Source organism: Egretta garzetta, unplaced genomic scaffold (assembly GCF_000687185.1).
Source record: "Egretta garzetta isolate BGI_Z169 unplaced genomic scaffold, ASM68718v1 scaffold204, whole genome shotgun sequence".
NCBI lineage: Eukaryota > Metazoa > Chordata > Aves > Pelecaniformes > Ardeidae > Egretta > Egretta garzetta.
In genome coordinates, this window is record NW_009259424.1 from 4,095,894 (window position 1) to 4,114,552 (window position 18,659).

At 41.9% G+C, this 18,659-nt stretch overlaps 1 protein-coding gene across 1 annotated transcript in view; it reads left to right on the forward strand.

Moving 5' to 3' along the window:
- Positions 1-5,659: 5,659 nt before the first annotated feature.
- The window catches only part of FAM13C (family with sequence similarity 13 member C), a 53,824-nt gene continuing 40,824 nt past the window's right edge, over positions 5,660-18,659 (forward strand). Inside the window, exons 1-3 of the mRNA XM_009637018.2 lie at positions 5,660-5,721; positions 10,614-10,670; positions 12,454-12,652. Of these exons, the coding sequence (XP_009635313.1) occupies positions 5,660-5,721; positions 10,614-10,670; positions 12,454-12,652 (318 nt within the window). The remainder of the gene's footprint in view (positions 5,722-10,613; positions 10,671-12,453; positions 12,653-18,659) is intronic.

The following is an 18,659-nucleotide window of genomic DNA, read 5'->3' on the forward strand; positions in this document are numbered from 1 at the left end:
GATTCTTCAGCCTCTCTGCAGAGATTTTCAGCATAGCTGATGGGACTGCATAAAGCAGCTTGTTCTTTAATAACAAAATTAGAGGCGCAGTTCTGTATTTCCAGCTTAACATGCTTACTCAAATCAGCAGACATAAAGGAAGTAGGATAATGCTAATTAACCAGGGCACCAGCAGTGGTGCAGCCTTCCAGCAGGGAAGCTGGGCTCCAGCCACTGGGCTCCCTGCTCCAGTGATTACCCTTGTTCTTGGGAGGTTTCCCAGTTGGCAGGGTCGGTGCTTGCCCAGGTGAGCTGCTCACCTGAGCTGCAGAAATGGAACCCAAGTGATGGGACTGAAGGGGTTCACAAATCAGAATTTCCAGTCTGCACAAAATTGTGCATTTTTGTGATACTTTTCCCTTTAAAAGAGCATGGGTCTGACTGATGTATGGCTGTGCCTTTTGGACCACAGGGTAGGTGTACCTCTCCCAGTGCAAACTTGGGTGTCCTATGGGAGTGTGTATGAGAGTCATGGGTCCACTGCTTAGAAAGATTGAGTGAGGAAGTACGTGCAGTTTGATTGCTTACTGAAATATCTTCATAAAATATAACCCTGAAGGTCTGTGCAGTTGCACAAAGCTTTATCCAACACAACGTATATATGCCTTATGGAATTGCCCTGGATTGGATTATGACAACTGTGTCTGCACCTACGCTCAGCTCACGTCTCTTTCTGCATGAGCTTGTCTGTGCATTTTAAGACATACAGCAAGATCAGCTGAATGCTTTTTCCCCCCCAGGTCCATTCACTCAGATGATGTGCTAATTAGGTCACTGAGAAAATCAAAGATGTAGAATCTGGATTGAGCACTCACCAACTGGCTCCTACATATAATTGCTGTATTTTAGTTTAATTTGTCTTAAGATGTTTTCTGATGTCTCTGAGAATGTTACCCATAAAAAGGCAGACTGCACGTCAAGAAAGCAAGTCAGTGAACACATGAATATTTTGAGCTGCAGAGTGTAGCATTCAGTATTTATCACTACAGGAAACAGGCATGTGACTTCTCTCTCACATGGCAGCTCCTTGCTGTATGCCTTACTGATTGGAAAATAGCAAAAATATTCTGCAGGATAATTTCTGAAGAAAGGGCAAGGCAGTGGAACGATCCACAGTGCTAACATTTTGCTGCAGAATGATCCCGCTTTTATCCCATAAGTCCCATGTGCTGGAAGAGAACTGACTTGCTGAAAGCAGAGATGAGTTACTGCAGAGTCCCTCAGTTTTTCTGCTTAAATAGGGGTTCTGTCATAAGTGTGACCTCAGAAGTAGCAGCGTGACCTGACAAACAAGCATATTTAATCTGGTCCTTGGTGGATTCAAGTGTATTTTGTCCATGAAAGCATATGCTGTGTATGCATACAGGTAGGAGTGAGTGCGTCTCTGTGTTGGTACAATTTGAGAGGGAGATGAAGGACTGTTGGAGCACTTCAGGGTATTGCTACTTGGCAGGAACACACGTACTCCAAGGCAAACAAATTTGCTCAATGTTTTTATGAGTCTCTGAGCTCAGCTGGTTCTGGCAGGGATGACTTGACTTCATCCAGAGAGGCGGTAGGGGGGAGATCATTCCAACTTTCCCTTTATTTGGGTAGTGGAACATGAGTAACTTCTTTCCAGAGCTGGAGGGAGTCGCCTTGGGCTCCTCGTCACGCACAGCATGTCATACCGCATCTCTCGCGTCCCTTCCCAGCATCTAGTGCAGCTCCCTTGTATGGCCTAACCTTAGTGCAATACGTAATTGCCTCTGATGCAGCAATTTCAGAACAAGCACTTTGGACTCTGTGGATTAACAAATAATAATAAAGAAAATAGTCTTGCAATAAATGCTAATCACACCCTATAGGATTGCACTGAGTTTGTCATTAGATAGTAGATATTAAATGTGGAAATACTAACTTTCCCAGAACCTTAGAGAGTTTAGAGTTCTTTGGAAATGTGTAACTCTCCCTCTAAACATACAGTTTATTTCCCAATACAAATTCTTCATTATTCTGTACCTAAGGCTGAAAGGCCTCATCATTTACCTGAGTCAGAAATGCCTTTAAGAGAACACAGTCATTTACTGAGATGAGCAAATTCTGGAAATTGAGGCAAAGGTTCTGTACTGCAGGTGAAACCAAGCTGCCACAAATTCTGCAGGGGGGTGTGTGTATTTGCGACCATTTAGACAACTGTAGCTTGGCAAGCTTCGCTATTCCTCCTTTTCCTTTGGTGGCCTCTTGCTCTTGATTGTTGCACTCTCTTCTGTTCTCCTGAAGCCAGAAATACTTCTGCCCACTTTTATCTCACTACTTCTCTGTTCTTTTGCAGTCTTCTGCAACTAGACCATGTTGTCTTTGTAAAACATTCACTGCCTGACACACGCTTAGAGTGCCAACTAATTCTGGTCTGAGCTTACGAACATATCATTTATATTGAGCATGTGTCTCTATTATGTGCAAAACTGAGCTGGAGGCTAAATGATAATTGTGTCAATCTTCCCCCTGACCTAGCAGTAATCCTCTTGATGGTACAAACCAAATAAAGAATGGAATTTCTGTGCCAATCTATTTGTCAGCCATAAATAGGCAATGTATTAGTCAAATTTTCAGAAGTGAACAGCAATGTATTTCTGAACCCTGGTATCTCCAAAGTACGTGTAGATGTTTGCTTTGGAGTTCCCTGGTATTTTTGTTGTCAGCTGAGAGCTGATGTGGTATTTGTGTTGTCTTGATGAACATTTAAAGAGTGTAAGAACAGAACTAGGTATAAAATGGGAAGCTTTTTAACAGAGAAAGTGTCTTTCCATAGGTATGATATTGCAGAAATATGAATACTTAAGCTGTTCAGCATAAATAAGGAAAAGCTGATTTAAAAGCCCTTATTTTCAGAATGATGTATTTTAGTGATTTCGAAATACAAAGTCCTTAAAAGTTTATCTGCTACTCAGTGGTGAAGTCCAAAGCTTCACATACAGGTGTAGCATTATTTTCATCGGGACTTCAGGATGATGAGAGTGCTGACACATCATCTGACTGTGGTGATGAAGTATATCTGGCACTGAGCATTATGGGCCTAATTGACTTTAACGCCATTATGGAAAATGAGGCGGTAACAGCAGTATTATATTTTCCCTGCGCCTAGGACTTAGAGGGAAGCAGAGATGCAGGTTCAACTGTCTTTGGCTCTCCCTTATAAGGTGGGGTGAGGCCAGGGGCTCTTTGCCTGCTCTAGTCTCATCCCGAGCACATGGGTAGGAAGCAGGGGTCAGCCAGTAGGCCCAAGCCAACATTGTTGGTGAAATAAGCTTTTGCCCCTAAAGAGAAATCCTTCCTTTTGTGAAGAAAATAAGTTATTGTGTGTTGTAGCTCCTCCCTTGGGTTCCCCCAGGAGCAGGATGGCTTCATCTGTGTGACTGGGAGATTAGCTCTGAAACAGGATCCTGGGTTTAGCTGGCCTTTACTTTCATGTATTTATTAATGCTATTCTGTTCTACGTTAAATTTGTTTGTTGTTGAATGATTCCACAACCTTTCAAGAAGAAAATATCCAGCAACACTGGTCAAGCACCATCTTTAAAACAAATGGAAGTTTCTGAGTGACCTGAAATAAATGTAAAGTGTTTGCCTAGAAGAGATTTAGCAACAGCTCTATAGCACTGAAGTCCAGACAAACAATGGAAAAGCGATGACATTTTAAACTTGGTCTCAGTCCAAAGCATCCTTGTTTTACAAACTGATCTTCAATCATATTCTGTTACCAGTAATAGCAACAAAAGCCCTGCAGTATGTTTGCACAGGGCATGAATTTAGCAGAGAACATGATCTTAACTTTTGCACATAGAAACAGAGAAGTTATGTTTACAAGAGCATTCTGTGTTGGCTCCCCTTCTTGCGTGGGTGTGTGTAGGGGAGCGGGGATAAATGCCCGGTCTCTCTCTAAGCTCTGCTCTAACCAAGCTGTGATGCTTATTGATGCGATTTTGTGATAAAAAGTTGTGATTCCATCATTACACTTTTGAAACTCTAGCTGTAAACCTAGCCTAACCATTAAAAATCAAGAGCTAAGCACTTAAATATTCTGAAATATATTTATTAACAATAATAGCAATCTTTTTTTAATGGGCCTCTACTTTTCAAGCACGTAAATTGAGTTTTTGATTGCCACAACAGCTAGAGGCTGTTGTTCAGATGCTCTCCTGCAAGTAGAAAAATAATAAAGGAATTTATATTTGTGTTGTCAGACCCAAGAAACTGGAAACAGGAAGAGAAAAAATTTGAAATTTTTGGTCTAAGGCAAAATTTAAATGATAACCATTAGTTTTTCCCTTTCCATTCACCCTTCCCTCACAAACCCTGCTACTCTGGAGGGCAGATGTGTCTGTAGACTGGCTGTGATATTGTGACCCCCAGGTAATTTGTGCCATTCTTTAAGTTGACATATAGAAATATGGGAAAGAAAAGAGCAAAATAGCATGTGCAGGCAGGTCGGAAGGCTGGGAAGAGGTGAAGATAAGAGAATTGTTAGTGCTGTTGGTGAGAGAAGGGGAATTGCCACAGCTGTGGCTCCTGGCTGCTGCTGCTGCCTGGGAAATGTGTCACCACCACGCAGCGGCACGAGCTGCTGCGGGGCGGGGGACGCTGCACCCCCCCGTATCCTTGCTCGGCGGGAAATGTGTCACCACCACGCAGCGGCACGAGCTGCTGCGGGGCGGGGGACGCTGCACCTCTCCGTATCCTTGCTCGGCTTGTGCTGGCGTCGGCGAGGTGCCATTGTCACGAACAGGAGTGCTCATGAGATGCTGTTGTCTGCATTGCCTTCTCCTCCCGCACCCAAACAAACAAACAAACAAAAATTCCCAGCTCTGGTATGTAGCAGTGAGATTTTTTTTTTTTTTTTCTGTTGCTGCTATAAGATGATCCAACAACGTATTACTGGATTTGAGAGGTGTTGTTTGAGGGGGAATTCCACCGCTGCCTCAAAACCAGCAGTTTACAGTATCCTGAGCTGACCCCTGCTGAATGTATTGCATCAGGTCTCAAACATTTTGTTGCAGGAGCACAGCAGCCTATTCCTTTCATAGGAATGGTTTCATCTATTTCTTGCTGTTAGCTTAATAACCTTTTGCTACTTGAACTGTCCTTTCTGCCAGATTATTTTTTCATAGCTTCCCCTGGGGTTTGGCCATGAGCTGAGTGTATAAGAGACCACTAAAGACGAAGGAAAAACCTCCAGAGATCTTAGCTGAGCAACCCTATTTAAGTAATAAAACCAACTGTGTTTGATGAGCCAATTACATACAGCAAACATTTAAAGGACAGAATGCCAAATACTTATTTGTAAGCCTAAGCTTTTATTAGCAGCACTGCTACATTTATAAAAGAATATGATCCCTTTCTGAGCCTCACAGACTACCTGCATCCCTGTATTAATTCAAAGCGCTGCTGGATGGGCTTTGTGAGTGTTGTAGGACTAATCCCCGTGGTTTCTTGATTATGAGCATGTGCAGAGCAGCCGAAGGTACAGTCGTGCATGTAGAGCTAACACACAGAGACCTGCCTTGCAATGCCATGTTTGTGCATGTGTTCCTACAACTGAGAAGGATACAGGGAGCCTGCCTGCCTTCCTGCCTTATCTGATGTTTTCTTGTTTCTGTTTCAGCATTCAGGAGAATTCCTTCAACACGACAGCTTTAGCAGAGTAAGTGAACACTTTAAAGATGTCCTTATTTTTAAATAAGAAAGATGAGTTTAGTTACTGTAGAGAATGATCGTAAGTAGTATGTGAGAAGTCCCAAGCTATCTGTCATATATTTTGACTCAGTTTTCTGTAATCTAAGTATATTACTGACTGTATGGGAAGGATTGCATCTGCCTTTACATGGTCTGTGACCATTTAGCAGTGAAATACCTTTCTGGGAGAATGTATGTTTGATGCACATCACACATGTTTAAATGCATAGTTTTCAGTGGAGGGTAAATCTCCTGTGAAAATATTGCTCGTTTCTGATACCGATGATCTTGACAAACACAAGTATGTCAGTTTTCTAAGAACACATGGTCTGTACTTCCTGCAAGCATTAGTAGACAAAAAATTCTTTGCAAGTATTTTGAAAAAAATAACTATGCGTTATTTAGGCAGGCCAAGTACCAAATATGTCATTTTTTTGAAATCAATTCCATAAACTCATTAGAAGGCCTTTCATATGTATCATAATTATAAGGAGATATAAGTTCATGGTTTTGGTTGTTGTTTTGCAGAGACAACAGAACGCGACAAGGGAGAACATTAGAAAGTTAGAAAGGCAAAGCCTTTAGGAACTATTACAAATGAAATGGGTTTTGTTTTATTTCAGTCTAAACCACTTCAATTTTGGTGTTCTCTACATTATTATTTTGCATGCTTTTGATTTTTTCCAAAGCTTTTAGGGAAGATTCTTCAGCAGTAATATGCCAAGCAATTTCTCAGGAATGAAATGATTTATAGATTTATTTGTGCATTAGGTGAGTTTTACACTGCTAAAATGCTCCTAATTTAAAACCCCCTAGCTGGACAGTAAGCTGTTTGCCTAAGTGTTGTGGGGGAAGGATACATTCTGAAAGCAGGCCAAGTTGTAATTGTCTGAGCCATCCCTAAGTGTTGTCAAAATCACTGCAGGAAAAGCAACATTTCATAGCAATCCAGATAATTTCCTTCTCTTACATTGCCTTGCTTTATTTGCTTACATTGCCTTGCTTTATTTAATATTTTACCTTAGTCACGCTTTTTGTGTGATTGTGGCAGATATGGAAGGATTTAACAGAAGCTAATAAATCATTAAGTCATTTTTTTATTATTTTCCTGTGTCCCTATTAGTTAAGTGATGAATTGTGGTCTGTAAAATGCTGGGATGCTCCCCCTTCACAGAAGATTAACCAGATTATAGAAAGTACTTTTTCCATATTTTTTTTCTCTTTGTCTTTTCTCTGTCCCTAAATGCATCCACTGTTTCCATGCAGAGATTCCCCTGGAGCAGGCCCTGTGTCTGCCTCACCCATGAGGTTTTTGGGACCCGAAGGTGATGGCCTTTCCCTGTGGTGCTTCATGTGCTCATTAAGAGAAGGGGCAGGGTGGCACAGAAGCTGACTGTGCAGGGCCAGCACGGCCCTGGGGGCGAGGGGCGCAGGCGGTGCTGTGCTGCGCTGAGCTGAGCAGCGACATGGCAGAGCTGGGCCTGGGCCAGGCTTTGCCTGAAGGGTGAACCTCCCTCATTTAAGCTGTTGTTGATTTTGTTTCAGGGGCTTTCATTTTTATAATCTTATCTTCCCAAACGTAGAAGTAGAAATATACTTTTGGACAACAAAGCAAGCAAACAGCAACATCTGAAAAGCATTGACCAAATGAACAAACTTGGTTTCCAGAGTTGATTTCCCTAAATCCTGTTTAGACCCTCCCCCCAAAGCCAGTTTTTGAGAACTGCTGAGGATACACAATTCTTACTGATTTCAGCAGTAGTTGTTTGTGCTGGCCAAATTGGAAAATAAGTTGCTTTTATTCAGCAGAATAAAGAGAGAGCTTGCCATGCAACTTTAGACATCCTCATCTGACAATTTCTGTCTTTACTTGTGGTGAAGGCAAAATCAGGGCTTCCTGAATGATACAAAGTCAGTGATACAATACTTTCAGACATTTATCCAGACAAGGCAAGTGCCTGGGGCTGCTAAGCTTCCAGCAAGCCACATGTGCAGCCTGGTTTAGAAGTTGTTCATGTGAACATCTTAAAGGTCAAGTCAGCAAAAGGGAGCAGTTTTCAAGTTGTACTGAAATGGCTCCTACGGAAAGGTGAAAATGGAAGAAAGTTTAAAAAATCCCACTAAACCAGAGATCCTTGGAAGAAACATAGAGAGACGGTACTGTAAAGAGTCAGAGGAGCAGTCCACCTAGACTGGGATCCCATCTGTGCCCTGACTCTGGCCAGGCCCATAAGATCAGTAGTGGCTGTAGTCACTTTTGAGAGACACGTCCATCAGCCAGTAGTTACATTGGGCACTGAAGGAAAAGGATTCACATCACTGGTTTCGCCAAAAGACATACTCCCTGCTCCCATATGGATTTATGACTTGAAGCTGTTCTGAATATTCTCTGATGTTTTAGGAATGAGTGAGATGCTGCTCCAGTTTTGGGATTGGTGGGCACTCTCTCTACTATGTTGCCACAAGCTTTCACAAAACTTATCAAACTCTTGAATGTTCTAATCTGTTAAATATAGCTAAAGTTGGACAGCAAGATTTACAAGTTACTGGTGAGAGGAGTGTGTGCATGTCTGGGTTGATATGTGCAGACAAGTGGCATGAACACATAAGCTGCATGTCTTAAAGAAGTCAAGGTAAAAACACTCTGTGCTTTAATGATGGGTATTTGCATTATATGATGGATTCGTCTTTTTAAAGGTCCTGCTATGGTCTTAGCCTCAAGCACTGTCTCGTGTGAGTGAGCTTTCTTGGATAATACTTATTCTTACAAGGAGAAAAAATTCCATTAACAATTCCAGAGTGTGTGGCTTCTGAACTTCCTTACAAGCTTTTTATTACATGATGGACACAGTCTTCTCTGATTCATTATTGCTTACCTTTCCTATCTACTGCTATCTGGTTATCCAAATACATTTTGTCATGCTTACGTTGTTTATAAGTTCTGTCTTATTACTTTTAACACTTGCTGGATGCTAAGTTAGGATTTCTACTTCTCAAGACCACCTTATTACAGCCAGCTTAGGGAAAGCAACCCCCAGGACACTTCCCCAAGTTAAGGAGTATACACACATGTATGCATGCATAGACTTGGCTGATGGACCCGTGCTCTGTCATCCATCATCCCTCCAGAGAGTGTTCCCAGTCACCAAAATGGCCTTTCAGGACTGAAGGCTGCCAAGTGTGGCAACTGGTGTGAGGAGGGGGTGAGTGAAGCTGGCTGCAGAGCTGCTTCCTCCTGCCTCCTCTTCCTATGGCACACACAGGAGGGATTTTGTCCCCTTAGAGGGTTCCTGGGCTTTGTTGACTGTGGTTTGGCCCATGGTGCACAGCGTGCCTGGTGGCATCTTCACCTGCTCTCATGTCTGTGCTGGGAGCTCTGTCCATCCAGCTCTGACCTTGGCACTGTCTCCTCACAGTGTATTTCCTTGCTGTGTTTTTCTCCCTCTGAAATTTTTCATCGTGTTTTCTGTCTAGGTTCCTCGTTCCTTTTGTACTGGGCTTCCTTCTTCACGCCCCCAGTATGTCCCACCCTCACACCTTGCTGGTGTCAGAGGCCCATAAGGTAATTAGCCATAGACCAGAGGGGAAGGTGTGACTGGCATCTGGAGGCAAAGGCAATGAGATTTCTACAGTGAATTTATCCATTCTGTAGAACAACCCCCGTCTTCCATCTGTATTCCCACTTTGGCTTGTGGGGAGAACTGCACCCGCTGCAGGAATATTGTGTGATTAGAGGGGATCTGCAACCATAGTTATATGTTCCAGTTGCAAGCAGCAAATGCTTTCATCCATATGCTGATGTATTCAGGAAGTGTAAACGCTTGAGTGTCCCTTTAAATATTTTCTGCTGCAGTCTGGCTTTTGATAAAGATACTAGCAGAAGACTGGTGGGAAAGAGGAATATATTAAAAACCTCACCATCAAATTGCAACGCAGAGCTATGAGTTTATCACTCAATGTGCCCTGTCTTAAGTGGGGTAGCTCTTCTGAAAATTTAACAAGTCGGCGGAAGCACAGGCTGCTTCCCCCATGATGAAGAGATTCCTCTGCCAGCAAACTTCAAGTGATCCAGGCCTGCTTAGTGTCTGTGCCCTGTGAGTACGAACAGAGGGTGAGGAGAGGGCCCCAACTTTTCCCCAGAATTAACACCCAGCAAGGGTGTATGCATATTTGCTAGGGTTGTATGCATATATATGTATGCTTATTTGAAGGAAGACTGCTCATGCAGTTATATCGTTCAGCAAAGTTCAGCCATGCTGTGCAATACAGTGTTCAACGCTGAGTGCTTAGCGTATTTATCCAGGCTCCTCTTTTGATTAGGCAGCCTTATGACAGTTCTCTTGTTTGTAACTTAAGGGGATGTGATTGATTGTGATTCCTCAGCCATCTTAGAGAATTCTGCGAGTTCACTTTTTAAGACTAACGATCACTTTTGTTTGGGGATTCTTTTTCCTGCTGCACAAAGAATGACTGCTCTACTATAGTTAATATTTTTGTGAGTCTAGGAGAAAAACAACCTTAGCTAATTGTTTCTAATACTTTTTTTTTTTTAATGTGAAGTATGCTATAAGCAATTAAAATACAGAATTTCTTGTAGTTTTCCTGTACTTTTTATGGTAACATCTGAATTCTTTGTCGTCATTATTGCCATCTAGCTGAAAATGATATACCGAATTATGTCACTTACCATCTCAATTCCTCTTCTTCCTAAGATTTACACTATCATGGAGCAGCTATGGCATTAAATGACCCTGGCTAAGGTGTGAGAAGGAGAAATGTGTTTAATAACCATCATGTTATTAAAAGCTAAATTTCTGCAGCTGGCAGAAAATCAGTAATTATTTTGTATCCATTTTCAAGGTGTGACGAGGATTCAGACTCTGTACATGAAAACCAAGCAGCCAGTTCCAGCCCCAGGTATTCTACTGCAAATTTTGTCTGAAATCCATGGGCAACAAATAAAGCTGTCAGAGTGCTTCTCTTAAACCATTAGAAAGAAACCTCTATTCTCAAGGGAATGCAAAATTTCTGGGGTATTACTTGCTAAGGCTATTAGTTTTTTGGGGAAATGCATATTTGTCTTGTATACTTGTGTGTAAACAATATTAAGATTAATTACTGTTGTTATTCTATGAGTAAATGTCTTATGGTCTGTGTTCTTAACTTCACATCATACTACTTCTGTTCAGATGCAGCCCTGATGCTGATACATTGAATTTTACTGTACAGCAGCTGGTACAAAGTAGTAGTAAGTGGAGTTTTGTAACTGTGCAAGGATATACTCATTGATGAGTGCCTCTGTGAAAAAAAACAAACCTTCAAATTGTAATTTAACTGAAGTATTCTTGAGGCATGTGTCTCTCATTGCTGTGCTAGTGTATGTTGATTGCTAGAGAATGCAACTTAACCTTTCAGAAAGATTTTCAAATCAGATGATGCCTTAAAATTAGCAACACTTCCGCATATTTTTGAAATGCCCGTAGCATATAAAGCACCCTACCCTGTAACTATAACAACTGTCTTGGAGCACACTTGCAGAAGGCATGGGCAGCAATGGTGTTTAACTCCATAGGCACCCTGCAAGCATCCATCTGGATGCTGATGGGCCACAGATGGAAAGTGAGTTTGGCAGCTCAGAATCCTTAGGAGAAAACACTGAATTAGCAAGTTATGCTTTCTAAAAAAATATCTGGAGTGTTTAATTCAATAGTCCTTGACTCTCTTGGTTGTCAAAGTTTCACACCAGGAGAGAGGTGATCTCTCAGCTAACCATTAGGATTTTACCAGCTGAAGCGAACATCTGAAATTCTACCTGCAAACTAAGCAGCAGTCGGGGATTTCAGAGCAGTAATGCCGATCTGCTCATCCTGCCAGCTAAGTAGGCAGCTCGCATTCTGCATTGCGGTACCTTTCTTAATGGTGCCAGAGAGACACTCTCGGTGGAAGACGTTAGACCAGCCTAAAGTTGGATTGATTGGGTGTGGATAAGATTAGCAAGGTCTTCTTAGGACAGGTTGCACTCGGTAGGCTAGGTGGAGGTTGAAAAAAATCTGTTCCAGATTTAGTGGTTAACTGAGCATCCGTGAGCAACAGTGTCTTGTTTTAAAACACCAGATGTGCTCTTATACAGGAGGACCTTTTCTCCAAACTGGGAGCACATGATACTTGTCCCTTCCACCCAACCACGTCTCTGGCTGTTCAAACCCTACTTTGTATGCCTACCTCCCTCACTTTGTCCAAAAGCCCTCAAAACCAGAGACTGTTGGAAGGGAAGGGTGACTATAGGGAGGAATTATTGTACGTGATGACATTTTTGTGAGATTATAATCTAGTGTGAATCATTGGACGGGGCAAGGTCTTCTGCATGAAAAAGGCAGTTTCAGATTTTATTGGGAGAATATGTGAACTATAGGGCTGAAGCCAAAGAGCGCCTCTAAAACTGATCTTACTTAAATGGCTCCACAGTTGAATGTGTAATAATACTAACAGTAGTTTAGCTTGTGATTTGACAATAAACAGTAGCCTCTCAGATTCATTTTACTAACATATGCAGTGTTTGGTGTGTAGACTACTCAACTTGGTAAAATTAAAATGCCATGAATAGCTAAGAACTTGTTGCTGTTCTTCCTTCATAATGTTTTGACAGGTGTCTGAAGTCTGAATTGAATGCCTGATGCATTTCAATTTTATTTTCTTACAGAGATGATGATAACAAAGAAAATTATCCGGACAACGCTGCTGTCTTAGAGGAAAGGCAGCTGCCTTTGCAAGATACTCAGCAGCACAAGCAGCAAGCTGTAAATGACTACACTCTAAAGCCTGAAATGGGCAACTTAAAGCTAAGAAAACCTAAGCCCATTGCAAAGCTAGAAAATGGAAAAAGCCATGAGGAAAGTCAGGTAAAGAACCAAATTTACCAAGGGTAGGTTTATGGCACAGTGTCTGAGCAAAGGTACCTTTTGAAATGCAAAGTGGGACTCGCTGGTAATCCGTGATGTGACTGAGACCCCACAATAATCTACCCTGATTTTCAGGGACCTGGAGTCCTAGAGCCCTCCTGTAATGACAGACCATTTCTTTCAGCCAGGCAATTGCAGAGAGGGGTGTGTTGCCACTGCTGTCAGAAGTGAATGGAGAGCTTAACTGAAGATGGGCAAATCTCTCTCTCTAGGTTTCTTGTGACTGCTTGCACCAAATATCAAAACCTTGGTAGTTGCAGCACTTGCTTAGACTTCTTCTGTCTTGTTTATTTGACTGAGGATCTCTTGCACTGATATTTTGGCTGCCAATGGAAAGATTTCGTACTTTCCCTTTATCTTACTTTCAGTTTTTGCTCATCTTTAAATGATAGATCTATTCTAGTGCAGATTCTGGTGTTGGTGCTTTTGCCCACAGGCTTCCCCAGGTTAGAGATGAAGGGAGCAGAACTGTAACTTTTCTAAAGGCTACAAAGGAAGACTGGAAATGAAGAAGCTTCTGTCGCTGTCTGTGGAGGTACATTGCTATGTAGATTCCACAGTTACCACCTCCCAGAAGCTGCCAGAAGTGCCTCTGTTCTCCTCTAGTGCTTCCCAAGTCAAGTTTGATGTGCAGTGTAAGGCATAGAGCTCTGGTCCAGGCTTAACCCCTCAGCTAGAAATATTATCATAACCAAGATGGTTGATGTGAACATTGGTGATTGTTGGCCTGTGGTAGGCACAAGGCCTGAGACATGTCTGTATTTACATCTCTGATGTATAATGTATTTGGCTATTTTCCATCTCTCCTCTCTTGTTTGTGGATAGGAATTTGTAGAGTGCTTTCTAAAGTGCTTTGAACCCATCATAGACCAGGAATGATTTTTGTTCATTTTTTAAAATTCAGAATGGGAATTCAACATTTTGGATGGCATGTCTTTCATTCTAAGTGAGGAATATCCTTCTGAATTCCAGAAGAAAAAGTGAAAGCAAATGGCATCACAATGGTATTATCATAGTCTCTTCCAGAATATCAGTGTCGACTCTTGCCCTGATCTTGCAGGTTTTTGCCTGAGTTCATCTCCGAGATGAAATTATAACTACTGATTTTTTTTTTGTAACTGTATTGCTTTACTAGGAAATGTTATTTAGGCTGCAGGCAGATGAGGGGTGCATGTTTATGAGCAGATAAGAAAAATGATAGGAAATTTTGCCCTGTGAAGAGCAAGTGGAGGCGTATCAGGAAGAGGAGTCATGAAGAAGTCTTAAACTGTCTGGTCAATCATCTGTTGCTCTTTTGGCTACTTCTGAGTCTCTTGCCTGCCAGCTCCCTGTGTATGCCATGCCCCTATCTCTCAGCAGCTAACATAGCACAGACTTGCTGCTCTACGGTATTGCACATGACCTGAAGTGGTTAACTGAAAATGTTGGTATTTTTTCATGGGAAACTTTTTGAGTATATAATTAGACTGCCATAAAATACCAGTGCAACTTAGATATGCAGCCACTGGAAGGAAAAACAGTGTCAGGCAGATAATTGTCACAAGGCTAAAGGGCTTGAATTAGGAAAGACAAAATTGGTCCTGGGGCACCACACTACCCATTGCTCCCATCTCTGGCATACTGGAAGAGGTAAGATGTGTAGGCACTATTTTCTCTCTCCTCTGATTTGATGGGAGTACTTGAGGGACGAGAGCTAGTGTAGAGCCTTGAGTGTAATGTGAAATACAAGCACAAAGCAAACATCCCTTCATAACAGGAACTCCGCTCGTTCATAGAGAGAATTGTATCCTAGTTCTGTGAAAGACTTTTCAGTGCATATCATATAGCTACACAGAGTTCAGTGGTCCTTGGTGTAGAGGAAAGTGTTTGCCTCTTGGAACAGCTTGCAGAAGGAAGCTGTTTTGGAGAAAGCATCTATCAAGCCCTTCATTTTGCACAGACTTCATTCTCATCAGTAAGGATGTGCATGCTCCTTGACCTGTATGCTTGCCTTGCTGCATCTTCAGCAATCTCAAGGGCTTTTCATCTTAAAGAAGCAAGCATCTGGCTCCTGGCTTCGTTAAAGGTGCTGATGAGAAACAAGGCTCTGCTTGCAGAGGAACTCTGCGAAGGGTTTGTTTCTGTGTGGGGGTTCTCGTTGGGATTCTTGATGTGTTATGATCTCTCAAACCCTATTGCAGCTGTCTGTGTTAGTTGTGAACTAGTAGCAACTGCTTTTCTCCATTTTGAAGCTGAAAGCAAAGTGCTGCTGTGTTGTTTCTAGCAGCTGTTGTTTATAAGTATGTGGCAGGTTGTTATTATCTGGAAAAGTGGGCCAGACTGATGCTTTGAAACGCTGTGCAACTGCATGTACCTTCCTTTTGTGAAGCACCTTGCCACCAAGCCAGTCAATGAGAGAAATTATGTACTTACAAGCAGCTGATGTTGAACTGACAAACAACAATATCTGAGTACATGCATTTATGAAAGAAAAGCATGATGCACTGCACACGGTGATTAAACTGTTCATCCTTGCTTTCCTGAGTTTATTGATAGAGTGCTTTTTCAACAGTCTCCTCACTTCCCCAACCTGACTTCTCTGTGGCATCAGAAAGAAACGGTGACAATATTACGGTGACAATATTGCAGTGACAGTATCTCCTTTAAAGGTGTTGCTCTGATAAGCCAAGGAAATGTTTGCTACTCGCTCCTATGTGTTATAAGCCCATGAGTTACTTTTTAAGAAAATTGTCCCTTTAAAATCAGAATAGGCTGTTGAGAGATAAATAAGTTTGCTGCATGTGTTGGAAGGATTAAGGTCTGTTTGGATGGGAAACAATTTTGTGTGCCTTTCTACTAGTGAGAATTCAGGGGATTTCCATTGTAGAAAGGTCACTGAGAGGGAACAGATCGCTGTGTTCAAGTAGAAGCAAGATGGCTGTGGTGGTTTAACCCCAGCAGGCAACGAAGCACTGCACCGCTGCACCACCGCTTGCTCACCCTCCCCCCGGTGGGATGGCAGAGAGAATCAGGAGGGCAAAAGTAAGAAAACTCATGGGTTGAGATAAGAACAGTTTAATAATTGAAATAAAATAATAACAATAACAATGATAATAATAATAGTAAATCGTAGTGACAAGGACAAAAAAAAAGAGAAATAAAATCCAGGAAAAACAAGTGATGCAACCGCTCACCACCCACCAACTGATGCCCAGCCCATCCCCGAGCAGCAATCATTGCCCCTGGCCAACTCCTCCCAGTTTATATACTGGGCATGACATCCTATGGTCTGGAATAGCCCTTGGGCCAGTTGGGGTCAGCTGTCCTGGCTGTGCCCCCTCCCAGCTCCTTGTGCCCCTGGCAGAGCAGGGGAAGCTGAAAAGCCCTTGCCTGGTGTAAGCCCTGCTCAGCAACAACTGAACCATCAGGGTGTGATCAACATTGTTCTCACTCTAAATCCAAAACACAGTGCTATGCCAGCTACTAGGGAGAAAATTAACTCTATCCCAGCCGAAAGCAGGACAATGGCCAACTTGGGGATTTTGAGCTTCACAGGGCTCTCAGTCTGCTGAAGTATGATTACTGTGCCTCTGATTTTTTTGAAACCAGTGTGGTACTGTGGTCATGGTCTTGATGAAGAAAAGGTTATTACATTTACAGTAATGACTGACAGGACCAAGTCTAATAAAAGTGCAGTACCAAGTGGCTTCACTTGACCACTTATCAGCTGATAAAATGTCACTAGCATAAAGCTGTACCTTGGAGATTGCATGCGGTTATTTCTTTGGGGGCGGGAGCTGGGTATGGAGGCAGCCGTAACCTTTCCAAAGCATGGGAAGCTAGGCAGGCTGCTGGAATGTGATTACACTGCTGTACTCCAGCTACTTGGTTTCATCTTTCCTATGGTTTCAGGAGCTTCTTTAGCAATTCTGCAATGTTAATCAATAGAAAATCAAATTAATTAGGATTTATTTGTCTTCAAGAGGTGAGGAAGCATATGCTCAGAATGTACTCCGGGGAGCCCGTGTGAGAACAGATGGTGAGGAATGGGAAGTCTGCTTTCCTTGCCTAATCCTTTCTCTGTCACTCACCTTCGATGCACAGTCATGGATGTAGATTATTAAATGAGTCATCCTCAAATTCCGTATTGATAACGAGACATAAAGTGACACTAAACATGCTAGCTAATAGGTAGAGACAGTAAAAGTTCAGTTTTAAAGTCATATTATCAAGGTAAATTACTTTAAAAATGAAACGGTGGCTTGACAATGAAGGCCTAGAAATAGGAATGGTGAAAACTGCTGTGTGAAGTTTTGTATTTTGAGTATAAATTAAGTGGGCAAATTGCATGGATTTCAAAGAATTTCCAGTGATTTGACATTAAAATTGTGGTTTTAAATGCACTGGAATCAAAAACACAGAGCTGATGTTAACACATGAGCTACACAAACACATGAACGTGTCAGGCAGTCTGCAAGTTCCACTTCAGTTTTTATGCTTATGTTTAAACCACACCTCCCATCATGGATTATATCTGTTCAATTCACTGTCCATTAAATGTACCTACTTATTTTTTTGTAGGGACTGACATTTTTTTGGGGGGGTAGGAGGCATTTCTGCTGTCCTGGCTATTTTCTATATTGACACAGCAGCATGAGGTGTGCCAGGGCTGCAATCCCAAATGCTGGTACAATATTTGCATGGTGCTTGTATTTGAAGAGAGACAGAAGTGTTTGTGTGCTGGATAAAACATATGAAGGATGCAAGGCACTTTCTGGAGTTTGAGCAGCTTAAGCTTCTGCATAAACACAGCAAAGGTTCATATACCTGTACTGTGGTTCAGATGCTCTGACAGAGATGGGTTATGACATGCTATGATTTTTTTAATGAAAAAAATTTTAGCTTTTGAAGCAGAAACTTATTTATCTCAACCATCCATGATGGTAATTTTTGGCTGCTTCCAAACCCACTTATTATTTTGTGTACAAAGCAAATATCATGGCAGTGATTATGCAGCACTGAGTCTTCTCAGCAATGCCTGGAGATTCCCTCTTTGCAAAATGCTTACTAGATGTGGCCTCACTATAGAAGCTTCCTTCTCTGTAGTAAAGAAGAAACAAAAATACAATAGAAGACAGCATTACATTGTTGGATGCCTTTGACGCATCAGGAATGGATTTCATTGCTTTTAAGAAATAGAGGTTCCATCAAAGGTGTTTCCCTAGAGTTACTCTTTCGCATCCTAGTAATGTACTTTATGAACAACAACAAAGAAAAAAAAAAAAGAAAAAAACAACCAAAACCCACCCAAGTCCTCAAAGATGAAGCCTGCACGTGAGTGCTTATTACCAGCGTGTATTCTTGCCCTCAGCGTTCCCTTTCATCTAGCAGAAAACATCTTGAATTGCCGTGTTCTCTCTGCTGATATTGGAGAGGGTATTTGTTGCAGAAGAGGCTTCTGCTGAAGCAAGTTTGCCACTTTAATGCAGGTTTGGTTTTGTTCCTTAACTGGACTGACTTTCTTTGACTGATTAACTTAAATAGTACAACACTGAGAAGGCTTTAGCCATAAGAAACACTTGCTTAACTTGAAATGCATGTTTTACTCATTTACATAGCACCCAAAGTTTTCTTTTTACCTGTATTAACAGCTTTTCTAGTCAACTTCTGAAGCTAAGCACACCTAGTGTAAATGTTGAGGCTGTTGCAAGAACTCTAGACAAGATCTTCAACTGGTGTTCGTCAATGGCTGCTGCCTCTTTTGGCATTTTATTGTATCCTGAAACTCCATATTGTCATACAATGGCATAAAAAGCTAGGATTCAAGACCAGACTAGAAATCTCCCATAATGATGCCACTACAGTCATAAGAAAGTAACCTCCTGAACCCCAGCATGCCAATTTATTTCCTCTATCCCCCCATCTACATCCATTGGATTTGCAAATAATAGAAATTCCCAATTTCAGT